Source organism: Vigna angularis, chromosome 11 (assembly GCF_016808095.1).
Source record: "Vigna angularis cultivar LongXiaoDou No.4 chromosome 11, ASM1680809v1, whole genome shotgun sequence".
NCBI lineage: Eukaryota > Viridiplantae > Streptophyta > Magnoliopsida > Fabales > Fabaceae > Vigna > Vigna angularis.
This window is the reverse complement of record NC_068980.1, coordinates 10,642,069-10,660,141: the sequence shown is the minus strand read 5'-3', so window position 1 is coordinate 10,660,141 and position 18,073 is coordinate 10,642,069. Positions and strand designations below refer to the sequence as shown.

Genomic DNA, 18,073 nt, shown 5'->3' with positions numbered 1-18,073 from the left:
GAGTAAGGTTCTTCCATCATGTGTCGAAGAAATGTGTTTTCTGTTTCTTATTATTTGTATAATCTGTTTGTAATCTTAAACAATATTTTAGAGAAAAAGGTTAATCACTGTTTACAATGATTAATGACTGGACGTAGAATTTTTTGATTCAAACCAGAATAAAATCCTTTGTGTTGATTTTTTTTGACCCTATAACTTTAGCACTTAAACTGTTTGATAAAAGTTGTTAAATAAAATTATAACTTTTAAAAGAACTAATTCACCCCTCCCGTTATTGACCTTTACACGATCTCTAAAACGTTCCGCTGGGCGATACCAATCCCAACAAAAAAAAAATGGTGGTTAAAGAAAAAGATCGAAGGATTTATTATTTACTTATTTTTTCTAATACAAAAATTATATTAAAACAAAAAAAATTAGAAAATTTAATTAAATAATTGAACAAAAATTAAAATAAAACAAATTTATTAAACCAGTTTAACAAATAAGTGTCGAAATCTCTCAATACTCCTATAAGTTAATAAATTTCAAATTTAATTTTCTTAACTCAAGATTTATCATCTAGATATTAAAAATTAAGTTTAAACATATTTTTTTCCAACCTTTAATTTTCATTTTTAGATTTATTTTGTAAACTTTATTTTAATTTTTTGAAAAAATATTTTATAATATGTTGTGATTTGTAACACTAAAATTACTACCATCTTATTAAAAACACAGATAAAATTATGCACTAAAATAAGTTTAGTAATGTTGAGAACTAATAATCACTTGCTGTTTAGTTAGTTAACACGTTTGTATAGTTTGTCTAGTGTTTCTAGCAAATTCTTGAATAATATTGTTTGTCTTAATTATCATTTACTATTGTCCCTAGTGTTGTATATAGAATATTTTAAACAGCTTCGTGTATATCTACAAATTCTTTTATCATTCTATTTTTTTTTTCTTTAGTTTATTTTTATATTGTTCGAGTTTAATATATATATATATATATATATATATATATATATATATATATTTCAATTTAAAAAAAATATTTCAAAAAATTGTTTTGAAAAATAAGAAACAATTAACTTTTAAATATATTACCATGAATCTTATACATTAAAAAAAGTTTTTTCAGCTAAATATAACTCATTAACATGTAACTTAACATAAATGTTAATTTCTTTTACTAGTTTATTAAAAAAAATGAGACAAACACTCTCATCAAGATAGATATACTTATTAGACCCTTAATAATACAAGCCATATTATATATTTATTGAGAAATGATTCATTAAATTATGTGTTCTGTCATTACTCATACCTATGGCTAAAATTATTTAATTTTATATGAGATAAAATTTAAAATTTTGCATATGTAAAAATTGTAATATATAGAAATATGTATGAAGGTTATATTTCTGTTTTATCAAATTTTAAATGTAATATATTTCTGTTATTGAATATTTCGAAGTAATTTATCTTATTAATTATCAATTTTTATTGTCATGTTTGTAGTTGGATATTTTTTTTTAAATTAAATTTTATTTCTATAATTTGATATGAATATAAAAAATGGAATTGTTGACATAGTGAATTCGACTTATTATAAATCGAATGTGAATGTTTTTATTAAAAGAATGTACAAAAATGTACAAAATTAATGTTATTGTTTTTATTAAAAGAATTACCAAATGTACAAAATTAATGTTATTTTTTTTAAAGTATGTATTTATGTCTTACATGGTATTTTTAGGTTGAAATAATCAAAATCAAATTAGATGTTTAGTGCAGAATTTTGCTTAAAGAAATCATTATCAATCATTTTGTGGAAGTTGTTGTATTTTGCATGTGGTGTTTTGAGGTATAGGAGTTGACAGGAAATGCTGGTATAGACAACAAGAAGACTAGAACAGTTGGGGACGAAGAGTTGAGCAAGCTTCTTGGAGATGTCACCATTGCCAATGGTGGTGTCATGGCCAACATTCACAACCTCGGATGGGACCTCGGAGGGTTTTGATGATGATGAGGACTCCTAGATTACATGTCCTTTTTTTCTCAAATGTAATCCTTTTATTCTCCCTTTCTCAAAGGGTCTCTATATTACTCAATAATACATAATGTTGGGATTGCTATATTATCATAATAATTATTTCCCTTCATGCATTCTCAACTCTTTCATTCACTTAACTTTATATTCATATAATCTTTATACAAACTTATTTTTTTTCAATTAAATTGGGTCAAAAACAAAATGGGACAATGACCACCACACTCTTTCTACTCCTCTAATTTGCTTAATTTATATCCAGCCATCAATCCAACCACATACATCATCGGGACCGTCCATGATCAACGAAATCCAACGGCAGTCATTGTCGATCCGCGTCATTCACTCTCATTGGTCCAATTTTGACTCCTCGCACTATATATACCTTGCAACCTCTCTAACTATACAAATACAATTTCGTCTCGTGTTTTCACAGTCACCGGAACTCCTTGTTGTTCATTTTCCTGTTCTCTATTTTTCTCGTGATTAGGTCATAGTTCATCAATGGCAGGTCGAGGTAAAACCCTAGGATCCAGCGCTGCCAAGAAGGCTACCTCCCGGAGCAGCAAAGCCGGTCTTCAATTTCCTGTCGGCCGAATCGCTCGTTTCCTCAAGGCTGGAAAGTATGCCGAGCGTGTCGGTGCAGGTGCCCCTGTCTATCTGGCGGCCGTCCTCGAGTATCTTGCCGCTGAGGTAATTCCTTGTTTGCATCTAATTTGGTTGTTTGGAATTAATTTCCCCATCTCGGTAGATCTAGGGTTTTGAAATTTCGATTATGTTAATTTTCCCTATTTTAGCGTGTATGTTCAATTTCCTATAATTTGAATCAGGAAGTTGTGTTTTTCGATTCCCTTTTCGATTGAATGTTTTTGATGTTTGATTTTTCAGGTTCTTGAGTTGGCTGGGAACGCTGCTAGAGATAACAAGAAGACTCGAATTGTGCCTCGTCACATTCAATTGGCAGTGAGAAATGATGAAGAGTTGAGCAAGCTTCTTGGGGATGTGACCATTGCTAACGGTGGTGTTATGCCCAACATTCACAATCTGTTGCTTCCAAAGAAGGCTGGTGGCTCATCCAAGGGCGCTGGTGCTGATGACGACTCTTAAATATTGGGATCTAATTTTTGTGAAATGAGGCTGAATTTAGATTTTCCTTTGTCTTACTGTTTTTGTAGTTCTTCAATCTTTGTGGTATGTAGCTGTAGTTAGTTTCTCAGTTAGTGATTATGTGAATAGCGGAGACTCTTACTCTTCAAGAAAGATTGTTGAAAATTTAAATCAATTTACCTTCATCTTTTAATCTATATCTGGTCATCAATCCCTTTTCTGTTTCTGTAGAACTTCATCTGAAATATTATTGTTTTGGTTTTTAATTGAAAGAAATTAAAAGTTGGTCCTTTTGCAGACTCTAGTTTTGCGCTGGGGTGAGTTCTGAACATGTATTTTGGAATTGTTTGACCTGTTTTGTTTGGTTGTTCAGTTGCATTATTGTCTGGGCAATGTTCTGGGGTTTCAATGACATAAGTGTGAACTGTAAACCTCCAGCGTGACTAGTTTCACTGATTTTATGATTTGTAGTATCAATTAGGTTGTGATAATGTTAAATTCTTGTTATTCATGAGTAATCACAAGTTTAGATCATGCTGAGACTGAGTGTATTATTCTCTGGGTAGCATCTTTGTGGCTACGCAGATTATTGGCTTAATTCACTTAAATTCTTGCTTTAGATGCAGAATTCTGTTGTGTGACATGTTCCCTTGAACATTATCTTTTTGTGGTGATTGGAACTTTTGACGGATAATTATTATTACATTAATTATGAATTTTAATAATAGTAATGAATAATCCCAAAACATATTATTTGTTTAATTGCAAGAAACGTTAAAAGAGCGTTTTAAAAATGAAGCAGGTTATTATCTGATATTGTGTGTGTGGAGTTTTATTTGATATTTGAAGGATTGGTATGGGTGGTATCTCTATCTTATGACTACTTATTCTTATATTTATCTTTGAAATTTTTATCTGATGTTTAATTTTATTAGTTGATTAGTATAATTGTACATGTTCTTTTATTATGGTAATTTGTTTTATAAAAGATAAAAAACATAAATATTTTGATGTTATCAAATATTTAGTGTAAAAAAGGCATTAAAATTTTAAAAATTAAATATTTTGATGTCTAAAATTATTTATAATAATAAAGAGTATAAATAATAATTGTTAACAAGAAGTCTCATGTTTATATTTTCCAAAATACAATATATTATTTGAAGGGGTAATAAAATTCTTAACTAAGGTTGTAATAAATATATATATATATATATATATATATCTATATTTTCAGGATTTAGAAATTTTTTATAAATATTGAATGATTGTTATTTGATAGAGATTATAAAAAATTGTGTAATAAAAGACAAAAATGAGTTAAATTAATAAATTATCAGATAATGACAGAATATATTATTAAAGTAAATATTGACAAAACATATTTAATATTTTATTTACACATATATACATAGTTTATATATTGTAAATAATATATTTATAGGTAAATTGATTCAGTATTTGACGAGGAGTAAAAATATAATTGATGGAAAGGTATGTATGTTTTACAAATCATACAAACAAAAAGTTTTAAGAAAAATGAGTGTAATAATTTAAATACGATCATTCTCAAGTCAATATTGTCAGAGGGATAATATATATTTGGAATGGCTTTTAAATTATTCATTAATTATTACAGTAACTTTTCAGTTACTCATAAATAATAACATATATGAAACTATCTTTCAGAGCATGTTTGTGTCCAAGGACCAAGAAGCATAAATATATTATGTACAAACAAACAGAACAATTTCTAAAATGAAATTGAACAAACATCACACATAAAAATTATTGGAAAATGATATTTTAACAACAATATTTAACAATATTTTGACACGGGACACGTGTTAAAATGTGAGTAGTACACGTAGAAAATGAATTTTTAATATGAGAATGACGTGATAATGAGAATTAGGGCAGATTTCAAATTTTGGCTTCATTTTCTCATTTTCAGATTTGTAATTTGAGGAACATTTGAGAGAGAATCTTTGAGCGCGAAAACTAGAGAGAGACTCGTCTTCCCTCCACCTAGACACCATTACCGCCAGAGTGCCACCGTACTGCTGGCGTTCGTAGGCAAAATGTAGACGGTGTCATCTTCCCTCCACCCAGTGCCATCACAGTGCTGCCGTTTGTACGCGAAACCTAGACAGTCTCGTCTTCCCTCCACCCAACCACTCATTGCTGCTGGAGTGTTGCCGTAGTGCCGCCGTGCGTATGCGAAACCTGCGCTTCCTCCCACCCACCCATTGTCATCGGAGTGCCGTTGGAGGAACCACCTTTTATACAATTTATGAACAAATACGTGACAAAGGAAGGATATTTACTAAGAGTCATTGTGTAGGAACATAACCGGTACCAAAGACAAAATAAGTGGGTACATCAAGCGAACGTTTTGCACAGGAAGGTCAACTATGACCAGGAAACTCATTTTGGAGTGCCTAATTTCTTTGTCATCATTTTTTCCAATTATAAGTAATTTGAAACCAATTTTTATACCATTTATGAAGAAATACGTGGCAAAAAAAGTCATATTTACTATGAGTCATGGTGCAGGAAAAGAACTGGTACCAATGACAATATAAGTGGATACTTCAAGTGAAGTTTTTGCACAGGAAGGTCAACTATGTACTTGAAACTCAGTTTGGAGTGCCTAATTTCTTTGTCATCATTTTTTCCAATTATAAGTAATTTGAAACCAATTTTTATACCATTTATGAAGAAATACGTGGCAAAAAAAGTCATATTTACTATGACTCATGGTGCAGGAAAAGAACTGGTACCAATGACAATATAAGTGGATACTTCAAGTGAAGTTTTTGCACAGGAAGGTCAACTATGTACTTGAAACTCAGTTTGGAGTGCCTAATTTCTTTGTCATAATTTTTTCCAATAATAAGTAATTTGGAACCAATTGTTTTCATCATTGCCACTTAAGCCAATTTATTTTCATTATTCTTTCTACATACAATCGTGTACATACAATATTTCATAAATCTTGACATCCAAATTTAGTACGGACTGCAGTGCAAACATTTTAAACATTGATCATTCTGATCTTTAAATTTTATTAACAATAAATGTAACAACTACTTTTCTTTCAACATTCTTAAGAACAAATATGTACAGTCAGCATCAATACATATTGAAAAAGTTGTTAACAAACAATAAATAACTTTGCAAAAATCATTATTCTCCAACATTCTACAAAATGCCTAAATCTTGCAACACTTGATTCCTCTGCACATTGTCCACATCCAAAATCCATTCACAAACATATTGCTCCCTAACCTGTTAACAGTTCCTCCTGCAAAGACAAAAATGCACAACATATCAATAAAATGCAACATTTCTATGAAAGCTCCACAACATGAAAATTTTTACAACTTACAGTTGTGTAAGTGGGCATTGTGTTTCCTTCGTATTTCTAAATGTCATCCCACAACTCCATAATTTTCAAAACAATTACTCCACAATCAAATCTACAACAAACAAAGTCCAACAACAAAATAATGATATTTAACATATCAATGATACAATAAAATATTATATTTACAAAAATAAACATTACAAACTTACAAGTTTGGTTGGATTGGAGTTTATAAGTGTTGTACCTCCAACGACGATTTGTTGTCTTCAGAACAATTCAACAAATTACTTATAATTGGAAAAAATGATGACAAAGAAATTAGGCACTCCAAAATGAGTTTCATGGTCATAGTTGACCTTCCTCTGCAAAACGTTTACATGAAGTACCCACTTATTTTTCTTTTGGTACCAGTTCTGTTCCTGCACAATGACTTAGTAAATATGCTTCCTTTACCACATATTTGTTCATAAATTGTATAAAAAGTGGTTCCTCCGGCGACAATGGGTAGGTGGAAGGAAGCGCAGGTTTCGCGTACGCACGGTAGCATTATGGCGGCACTCCGGCAACAATGGGTGGCTGGGGGAGGGAAGACGAGACCGTCTAGGTTTTGCGTACGAACAGCGGCACTACGACGGCACTAAGTGGCTGGGTAAAGGGAAGACGAGTCTCTCTCTCTAGTTTTCGCGCTTAGAGGTTCTCTCTCAAATGTTCGTCACATTGCAAATCTAAAAATGAGAAAATGAAGCCAAAATTTGAAACCTGCCCTCAATTCTCATTGCCACGTCATTCTCATATTAAAAATTCATTTTTCACGTGTACCACTCACATTTTGATACGTGTCCTTATCAAAATATTGTCAAATTTTGTTGTTAAAATATCATTTTCCAAAATTATTTTAAACTTTTCGAGCAGAAAATTTATAAGAAAAAGTTAGAAATGATAATCGATTATGAATAAAGTTATATATATATATATATATATATATATATATATATATATATATATATATATATATATATGCGGGGGAGAGTTTGTTAATTTACATAGTATACCAAATTTTAATTGATAAAAAAATCTTTATTTATAAAAAAAAATATTTTAAATATAAAGTATTTTAATAAATTTTTAATTTTTTTTAAAAAAATATTTTAAATACAAGATATTTTAATAATTTTTATTTTTAATTTAAAATAAAAAAATAAAAAAATTAAAGATTATGCAAATAATCTTAATTTTAAAACTTAAAATTCATTGAAAATATTTTTGTCATGTTATTTAAATTAGTAAACCATATATATATATATATATATATATTTTTTTTTTTTTCTCAATTGCTTGTTACTCTTTTATTTGTTCTAAACTTATACTTTTTATTTATTTATCATTTCTTACCCAATTTAAATAGAGTTAAATATGTTTTTGATCCCTTAACTTTTAGTGAAAATTGGAATTAGTCCCTCTTCAAAACTTTGGACTAATTTAGTTCCCAAACTTTAGAAATGTGTGAATTTAGTTCTTTTAACCAAATTTTGTTAACTTTATTTGATGTTTCAAACGCATTTCTCAGTTAACATTGAAGCAAAAATGTGTCAAATGGTATAAACAACTCAAATGCTATCATGAAACGCACTTGAAACATCAAATAAACCTAACAAAATTTAGTTAAAAGGACTAAATTCATCAAAGTAGCCCAAAACACAATTATTCATAAAACTAAGATAAAAGAGAGGATTAAGCAAGTTATAAGCTAAAGAGGAGCTGATTTTGTCTCTAAAATGAACCTCAAATAATGGTAAGAATTACCGTTATCAGCGCTCAGGCGCCATACCTGAACTTGAAACTCTTCTTCAATGAGCTTGGACACTTTCCATAAATCTTCAATTGATTTCTAAGACCTTCTAGACATTGTGAAACATCTGCAAACACATTTCTAGCTCATAATAGCTACCTCAAACCCATTTGATCACTATAAACTACCCAAACTCACTTATACTCCTTCTACTCCAAAACTTTAAAGACTAGGGGTCTAAATCAGTTTGAATAAGCACAACAACTCACCCAAACCATCTGATTCAACACCAAACAAACATTTTATTAATATACCGTCATATATACACCCACACACATACAAACCATCACAGTTTCATACACTATAGTTCAATTAAAATGCAAACACTAGATTCACTTACCTTACACCGAAGCTTTAGAGATTTAAGAATGCACACCCTTTGCTTCTCACATAAAGAATTCTAGAAACACCTACAAAACACTAAATTTTGATAGGAAAGAGTCCTTAGGATATGAGATTAACCAAGAATCAGGAAAAGAGGTCATGAAACACAAAAAGAGCGAAACTTACTTGCTCAAAACTAGAAACTGATCGGATAAAAACATATACCTCATTGATGTGGTCGATTAGACACCTCTTAATTGTCAAAGATGACTCAAGAGTTAGAAAAATTAGAGAGAAAGTAAGCAACTTAAGAGAATGAGTTTTAGAGATAAGACAAATGTTTTAGATAATCAGACTAATTTAAAAAATTCTATTTACATTATCAAATAATACTCGGTTTCATTATTTTAAAACAACTTTCATATCTAATATTTTATTTTCTCTATTTTGGAAACATGAAGTAGTTAAATCCAATCTATCCCACTTGTTATTATAAATATAAGTTAATAGAATATAATGAAAACAAAGTTTAAAATAGTTAAAGTTTTTATAATTTTCTTAATATTTGATAACGAACTATAATAATATGAAATAAGGGTGTAATTTAAACTTATAAAATACTAATTATATGAAAATAAAAAACACAGTGATGAAGTATTAAATTTAAATTTTGTTTTTAAAATCTTTTAGACACTTCTCACACAATATATATATAGAATATATTCTGACAATAACGTTATATATTAAATAAGACAATTACGAGACCTCGTAAAGTACAATAACTGAAACTTTATAACTTAATAGTTATAAAAATATGTCAATAACAAAGGTCAATAAAAGTTATAACATATTTTAATTTAATATACATATTTTTAAAGCATATTGGTAGAATAGTCTTAAGATATAAAATAGATGTTATATCTGTTATGTGTTATGTTTATTTTATATCTGAAATGAATCTAATTTGACATGAGTTTATCAAAATATTTTCAGACTTTAAGTAAAAGAACATAAAATGTTTAATATATATATATATATATATATATATATATATATATATATATATATATATATATATATATATATATGTGGGTGTGTGTATTATATGTGATTACTATACTTTATTATAATAAATAATTATTTTAGTTTTAAAATATAGTTATATTTAAAAAAAATGTTCAAATAAAAAATAATCAATTTAAAAAAAAATCAAAGATTTAATTGATAAAGTAGTTATTTTAATTAAAGTTTTTTGAAAGTGTAAAATGGGAACAAATTATGTATTTTTATATAATGGTATAGAATATCCTAATTAATTAGAGCTTTTATTATACAAATTTTGTACAAAATTAAAATGAAAGTGGGTCCTTCCAAGTTGTTCAATTTTTCTTTCCATTTAAAACTGTTCATTCATCAATTGTTTAGTTTTCTTAAGTCATTTTAATATGAGACATTATATCTATCATAAATATCATAAATTAATAACATTTAATATGTGTGATGTAAATTTAGGACCATTAAACTATTATTACAACTATCAGCAGAAAAATAAAATACTAGATTAACCAAATACATAAAGCAAAATTAGTATTTGTTTTTATTTAAAACATGCAATAGTCTCTCTTAATATGATCAAAAGGGTAAATGTAGGTTGAATTTTTCAAAAGTAAGTTTAGATTCTATCTATACCTAATAAAATGGATTGAATGTATATAATTGATATCCATTTTAATTAACTAGATAAATCAGGTTAGGATTTTTTTCAAACAAATTAAAATTGAATTAAATTTAAATTAAAATTATTTTGATGATTAAAATGTCCATTAAATATGGATTGGGCTAGGAAACTATTACAGTGGGTCACTTAATTCACATCCACCTCTGAAGCCCACCTTGATCTGAACCGTTTGTAAAAGTGCAATCCAACGGTAGGCATCATCGATCCGTGTCTTTCAATGTCATTGGCCGAATTTACAGGCAACCTACTATATAAACATCTGAACTTCATTTTCGAATGCACTCTTTCCTCCTGTTACCTGACTCAGTGGAACTTGCTTGCAAGAGACTTCTAGCATCCCAAACATTTTTGTTCAGGCAACTAAATAACGGTTCATCAATGGCAGGACGAGGCAAAACCTTAGGATCCAGCGCTGCTAAGAAGGCCACCTCCAGGAGCAGTAAAGCTGGTCTCCAATTTCCAGTCGGCCGTATAGCCAGATTCCTCAAGGCTGGAAAGTATGCGGAGCGTGTTGGCGCCGGCGCTCCTGTCTATCTCGCCGCTGTCCTTGAGTATCTTGCTGCTGAGGTAATTACTAGTGTTCTTCGGATTCTCTATATAGATTATTGCTTGATGTGGTTAGATCTAGGGTTTGAAATTTGATGAGGTTCATTTCTTCTATTTTAGGGAATAATCATATATTTATCAACAATTGGATGATTTCAAATTCCTTTTCATTTTGGCTTCAATTAATAATTTGGAGTTTGATGTTTTCAGGTTCTTGAGTTGGCTGGAAATGCCGCTAGAGATAACAAGAAGACGAGGATTGTCCCTCGCCACATTCAATTGGCGGTGAGGAACGATGAAGAGTTGAGCAAGCTTCTAGGTGACGTTACCATTGCAAACGGTGGTGTTATGCCTAACATTCACAATCTTCTGCTTCCCAAGAAAGCCGGAGCTTCATCCAAAAGTAGCGCAGCTGACGATGACTCTTAAATCTGGCTTCGTTTTTAGAAAACCTTATTTAATTTTATTGGCTCTCGCTTCGTAGGATTTTGATCTTCCGTGATTTGTAATTGTAGTTAGTGGCTCTGTTAGGGATGTTGTTTATAGAAAACGGTCTCAGCTAGAAGAAATATTGATGAAATTGTGGGTTATTTTCATGTTTCATGTGTCATTTAATTGTTATTCATAAAACTCGATTTCATCTAGCGACTTAGACATTGCTTCTTGGAGTTTGATGAATTTGTTTGTTAATTTTTTATATTCTGTCTGCGCACTATTAAGCGAGATCACCCATCGATTGCTTTTATACACATAGTTTCAGACACAAACTGATGCTTTTGTGGCGGATGAAAGGGTTTTGAAATATTCCAACATGTAGGTTTTGAAAGATAAAGAACATGTTTTTTGGTTTTGAAAGATAAATGACATGTTTTGGAGATTTGATATGTTGATTGAAATGTTCTACTTTCAGTTTAAAAATATGGAATATTGTTTGTTGGAAATTGTTACACAATGACACTGTTTCCAAGGATGAATAATAGTTGTAGGTTTCTGAGTATTCGACTCTTGAATCTGAGTAAGTTTTAGAATTGTTTGGAGTTTAATAAGTGATTGAAACTAATTCCTGAGGTTACGAGGGAAGGAAAATGGAATCCCTATTGCGTGATTTCCTTAGAAAAGGATTTGTTAACATCTTCGCGGGAAAGGAAAGGATTATGGCGGGAAGTTTGTGGCCATAATTCCCAGAGGCAAATTACTTCAATAGATGAATCAATAAGCTGAAGGTTATATGTAATTTTTCTAGAAAATTAAAATTTTTGCAAAAGTAATGAATTCTAAATAACGTTATTAATTTAATATTATTATATAGAAAATGTACAGTCTTATTGTATTAATGCCTTTAAAATGACATTGAAGTATCCCAGCAAAGAAAGCCACAGAAATCAAGTGAAAATTGAATTTTCAAATTAAGAGAGAAAATAAAGAATGAAGGAGAATACAATGTTTTTGATGAAAATTTGCTACAGATTTAATTGAGATAACTCCTTTTAAAAATTTATAAACTAATCAAATTACTTTCAATTTTTTTATTTTAATTATTATTATTATTTTTATTTATTTAATTATTATATATTTATATAATTATTAATATATAAGTTATTTTATTATTAATCTTTCTATATTAATAATATTACTATTATATAAATTTATTATATTATATTATATAATATAATCAATTATATTATTGATTATGTTTAGGTATATAGAGTGAATATAATCGATTATATCATAATCTATTACAAGTAAAATTATCAATATATTACTTCTCTTTGATACTTCTTTTTGTTCTTATTAGTGAGGATGTGCTAGATAACTTCTAGCAAATTCTGGCAGAATATTTTTTCATATCATTATATCCTAATACCATCTTTTTTACACTTTCTTCTCTGTCCCTATAGTACTCATTTTAATATCAACATAATAAAGGATAGTTTTGTAATTGGATACAAGTTGTTGATTTTTTATTTTTCTTTTCTACTACCTTCAAACTTAATTTGTTTAAATACAGCAATTGAAACATAGAAAAGGAGAATACATATTTCTATTTTAAATAGAGGAGAACGAATACATGGTGAATACTTTTATTTCTGTTTTAACTGGAAAATAAATATTTTAAACCTACTTAATTATAAAATAAATATTAATTATGAGTCATTTTAGACTATCCATTCTAAGATTTTTCAATTTGAATGAAAGAAAGTCAAATCAATAATTAAATAATCTAAAGCAAAATAATAAAATCCAATTAAATAATACATTTAAAAGTAAAATATTTTTATACTTTTTTTAACAAGAATCTAACTTTTTTAAATACATAAAAATATAGTTACATATTAAGAGTTTTTAAGTTCAGAACCTTTAATTAATTGAAATGAAATACTTTAAACTCTGACGAAAAAATAAATTAAGTGCAATAGGAAAAACTCATACTCTTAATCTTAACATTTTAAGTAATCAAAGTGACAAAAAAATGTAAATTTAAGAAAGGGAAGTGTAAGAAAAATAATAATTTAATAAACTAATAAGAAAATATTTCAATTAATTGAAGCACAAATATAAAGTAGAGAAATCTAAATAATAAATATTTGATATAAATTAATGAATAAGGATGGTACGTTATATCGATCATTTCTTTTTTAATGGGTGATTGTTCATTTTATATCTTCAAAATCAATTTTTGTTCGTCAATGATGATCATTGAGTATCTGTTAAAGGTCTTACAATGTCAAACTTAATTCGAAAGCAAAGGTAATAAATGTGTAATTAATGAATCACCTACTATTTTATTTTTTGACCTCTATTTATACTTTTTAATGAGTTCTTTATTAATGACGACGTGTAACTAATCATGATTAAGCCGTTAACCAGCATAGTTTTATGAGTTAATCCGCTTTACCTTGACTAGTTGATTTTTATGACACTAATGCACTTTTAACTGTCTATTCTAGTGGAAATCCAATTGATTTTGTCTAAGCTCGAGATATACTATACATAGGCTCCTAAGCTCGAGCCTCATCTAAGTTGTGAAGGAGTTTGTACTTTGACTACTGATAAGTGTGAAAAAGAGTTATTTTTATACTTATAAATGAGCTCAATCTTGTAATTATTCATGTTGTTCCTCATTGAAAAAGTTGTAATAGGTAGTAGATTGTTATGTAAAATATTGTACAGGAAATGGTGTATTATTTAGACTCTGTCAGCCAATTTTCGCAAAGCGAAAGACAAAATTCGCATTGCCGGAAGAAGGAAATTCGCATAGCGCACTAGTACTTGTGCGCTGAGCGAATAACATCAGTTAAAGTGCATCAGTTAAGAAAATTCGCATAGCGCACCAATACATGTGCGCTGAGCGAATTAATAAATTTAAGTGACTTTAAAAGACGTGACAGAGCGACAGAAACTGTTTCTGCAGAGAGAAGTTCCGAACAAAAGAAAGAAATGAAAACATCTCAGGAACTTTCGGAGACTACTTCAAGGCATCAAGACACCATTGTTGTAAGGGATTGCTTCAAATGTGTACGTTTTAGATGACTAGGAGTAGTTAAATTTCTCTTTCGTTGGGATTGGATGTAATGAACTCACTGTAATTTTCCTGCTCAATATATCGTTGTTTGTTCATATGCTCTTTCTTGAATTTATTATCATTGTATGAAAATATAATGTTATTTGAATATCTTTGATTACTGGAAAGTAACTTTGAACATGAACGAACGTAGATAGAGCACTTAAGTGATTTGAGATCTAGGGATAGACTCAATAACTTGATCATTCTTAACATCAGACTTAATGCAAATTGTATATTAAATTGACTAAGGGATTATCATTTTAATATATTAATTTAGAACTAGTTGCTAAGGAATTAGGAGTAGTATGCCTTGATGTGAATGTTTGAATGAAGTAATGAAATATTGAACAGAGTTTTATATTCATATGATTCATGAAATCCAATTCCAACGAAGTTTCTTTTAAATATAATTTCCTTGCACACCAACTGTTTGATAAAATACCAAAAAGAGTTTCTTGTGTTTTTTTTGTACACTTTGATGTCTAATTGAGTTATAAAAGGAAGAATTGTCATGTGTTGCACAAGTCCCTTGGGAGACGATACTTTTACTTATTCACTGTATTACTTGGAACGATTTGGTATACTTGCCAAAAAGTTATCAAGTTTTTGGCGCCGTTGCCGGGGACTTGTGTTCCAACACAAGGCAATTTGGGTATTTATGACTCATTTAGACTTTGTTGTGAATTTTCCTTTTTAATGTTGTTGTGTATGCAGTTGGCTTTAGTTTTTTTAAGACTTTTTATTGATTTAGTTTGAACTTAATGCCTGTCTCGGGGTACGCTTTAGAGCTTGATGTTGTTAGTGAAAGTTCTTAGGAATGAGATTTCAGTAGCGGAACTAACTAAATCAAACCAGATGTGCAAATTACCAGGGATGAGGTTGTGTGTTTGGATTCACTGTTTTGGAACTTAAGGCAAGTTTGATGGACTTCTTACACCAAGGGATTGGGTAAGGGTTTGTCATACTTAGGTAGGCACAACAAGAGGGATATGAGTGTTCTAACTTTAGAAAACAAGGAAAGTGGAATTCTTTGCCAATTGTATGTCTCTTTTGTTTGAATTTCTTTTATGCAGTTTGCCTACAGATGTTTCTAGTTGTTGAAGATCCTAGGGATGAGATTTCAACAACTGAAAGGGGCGTACTAAGTGATCTTGCAACAAGAGGGATCTGAGTGAGGTTATTTAAGAAATCCATTTCAATCATTTTGCATATTGGAATTGTTGTTTGGTTGGTGTGCTCACATTCTGCAATTTTGTTTCTTCTTTTCCTTATTTCTTTGTTTGTGTTTTTATTTTATTTTTCTATTTCACTTCTCTATATGTTACTTTTAATTTTATCTTTATGTTTTAGTTTTTGTAAGAAATTGTAAGAAATTGTTATGCAGGTGCAGATGGAGTTATCTTCAATGTCTAGTTATGTTATTTATGTTTTGTAATATGTTTTGAACTATGTGTTAGTTGTAAAGACAATTGTGTTTTGATTTAATGATTTGGCATTGTCTGATTACGTTATGTGATTCTTAAGGATGATGACATATATGTTTGTGGTGGCTGTGCTTAAAATTTTTTTATCTATGTGTATGAATATGATCAGATCTGTGAGTGTTGAGAGCATATATTGATTGAGAGATATTGAGTTATCTAGATATGGAATTGGTTTTTGCATGATTTTGATTCTACGTATATGCACACACTTTTTGGTTAAGGATGAAAAAGGCCCTGTTTATTATTGATTATATAGCTACTTGGCCAGATAGCCAACCTTTAGACACTGTGATACATTTGTGAACCTTTTTGAGCCTTGAAAATTTTTTCCTTCCACCTTGAGCCTATTAGATGATATCCTACCTTACACCCTAGAAGAGAACATGTATTATGCTTTAAAAGAGGTTAAGGTTGAATTCAAGTTTGTGGGAAGAAAAGATCAATAAAAAAAATGATAAAAAAAAAAAGCTCAAAATTAAAGAAAAGGTTGAGTCGTGAAAGAAAATGGTATGTGATGAATGATATATTTTGGGATTTGAGTACTGGATTGGGAATTGAAGTTGTTCTCTTCTTAATAGGTGTCTTTGAATCTAAGAAAAACCATGATTCTTTTTCTAGCCAAGCCAAGCCTTAACCTGAAAAGACCTTTGGACTTAACCAATAGTGTGTAAAGTGTGGGAATCAAATGAAATGCAAAAGTTGATGAAGTTCTATGTCAATTCTACAGTCATGTGAGGACAAACACTTGAGTGTGAGTAATGATAAATGTTGATCTGGTTGTTCATATTCTATGCACAGATGATTTTGTGAGTGATGCACCATGTCATACTTGTTTGAAATCTTTGGGAACGCATGTGATTATTCTGATGTGCCGAGTCATTTTATCAGAATTTCAAATGTCTGTTGTGATGTTCATTTTCTTATGTGATTTCATGAGGGCATGAAATAGTTCAAGTTTGGGGGAGTTGATAAGTGTGAAAAAGAGTTATTTTTATACTTATAAATGAGCTCAATCTTGTAATTATTCATGTTGTTCCTCATTGAAAAGTTGTAATAGATAGTAGATTGTTATGTAAAATATTGTACAGGAAATGGTGTATTATTTAGACTCTGTCAGCCAATTTTCGCAAAGCGAAAGACAAAATTCGCATTGCCAGAAGAAGGAAATTCGCATAGCGCACCAGTACTTGTGCGTTGAGCGAATAACATCAGTTAAGAAAATTCGCATAGCGCACCAATACATGTGCGCTGAGCGAATTAATAAATTTAAGTGACTTTAAAAGACGTGACAGAGCGACAGAAACTGTTTCTGCGGAGAGAAGTTCCGGACAAAAGAAAGAAACGAAAACATCTCAGGAACTTCCGGAGACTACTTCAAGGCATCAAGACACCATTGTTGTAAGGGATTGCTTCAAATGTGTACGTTTTAGATGACTAGGAGTAGTTAAATTTCTCTTTCGTTGGGATTGGATGTAATGAACTCACTGTAATTTTCCTGCTCAATATATCGTTGTTTGTTCATATGCTCTTTCTTGAATTTATTATCATTGTATGAAAATATAATGTTATTTGAATATCTTTGATTACTGGAAAGTAACTTTGAACATGAACGAACGTAGATAGAGCACTTAAGTGATTTGGGATCTAGGGATAGACTCAATAACTTGATCATTCTTAACATCAGACTTAATGCAAATTGTATATTAAATTGACTAAGGGATTATCATTTTAATATATTAATTTAGAACTAGTTGCTAAGGAATTAGGACTAGTATGCCTTGATGTGAATGTTTGAATGAAGTAATGAAATATTGAACAGAGTTTTATATTCATATGATTCATGAAATCCAATTCCAACGAAGTTTCTTTTAAATATAATTTCCTTGCACACCAACTGTTTGATAAAATACCAAAAAGAGTTTCTTGTGTTTTTTTTGTACACTTTGATGTCTAATTGAGTTATAAAAGGAAGAATTGTCATGTGTTGCACAAGTCCCTTGGGAGACGATACTTTTACTTATTCACTGTATTACTTGGAACGATTTGGTATACTTG

The 18,073-nt window shown here is 29.7% G+C and overlaps 2 protein-coding genes across 2 annotated transcripts; both read left to right on the top strand.

The window, feature by feature from the left end:
- Nucleotides 1-2,434: 2,434 nt before the first annotated feature.
- Nucleotides 2,435-3,339, top strand: LOC108333041 (probable histone H2A.3). Its single transcript, XM_017568362.2, has 2 exons — nucleotides 2,435-2,728; nucleotides 2,924-3,339. Exons 1-2 carry the CDS (start codon nucleotides 2,540-2,542, stop codon nucleotides 3,140-3,142), a joined length of 408 nt encoding a protein of 135 aa, XP_017423851.1. The 5' UTR covers nucleotides 2,435-2,539; the 3' UTR covers nucleotides 3,143-3,339.
- A 7,366-nt stretch (nucleotides 3,340-10,705) lies between these two features.
- On the top strand, nucleotides 10,706-11,637 carry LOC108333120 (probable histone H2A.3). The gene is made up of 2 exons (XM_017568461.2): nucleotides 10,706-10,990; nucleotides 11,180-11,637. The coding sequence occupies exons 1-2, from the start codon at nucleotides 10,802-10,804 to the stop codon at nucleotides 11,396-11,398; spliced, it is 408 nt and encodes a 135-aa protein (XP_017423950.1). The 5' UTR covers nucleotides 10,706-10,801; the 3' UTR covers nucleotides 11,399-11,637.
- The last annotated feature ends 6,436 nt before the right edge of the window (nucleotides 11,638-18,073 follow it).

What these genes read in the sequence shown, in the direction of transcription:
- LOC108333041 (XM_017568362.2), top strand. Translation starts at nt 2,540, where the DNA reads ATGGCAGGTCGAGGTAAAACCCTAGGATCCAGCGCTGCCAAGAAGGCT. An exon ending in TCGAGTATCTTGCCGCTGAG is followed by an intron (nt 2,729 to 2,923) that starts GTAATTCCTTGT and finishes TTGATTTTTCAG; the next exon opens with GTTCTTGAGTTGGCTGGGAA.
- LOC108333120 (XM_017568461.2), top strand. Translation starts at nt 10,802, where the DNA reads ATGGCAGGACGAGGCAAAACCTTAGGATCCAGCGCTGCTAAGAAGGCC. An exon ending in TTGAGTATCTTGCTGCTGAG is followed by an intron (nt 10,991 to 11,179) that starts GTAATTACTAGT and finishes TGATGTTTTCAG; the next exon opens with GTTCTTGAGTTGGCTGGAAA.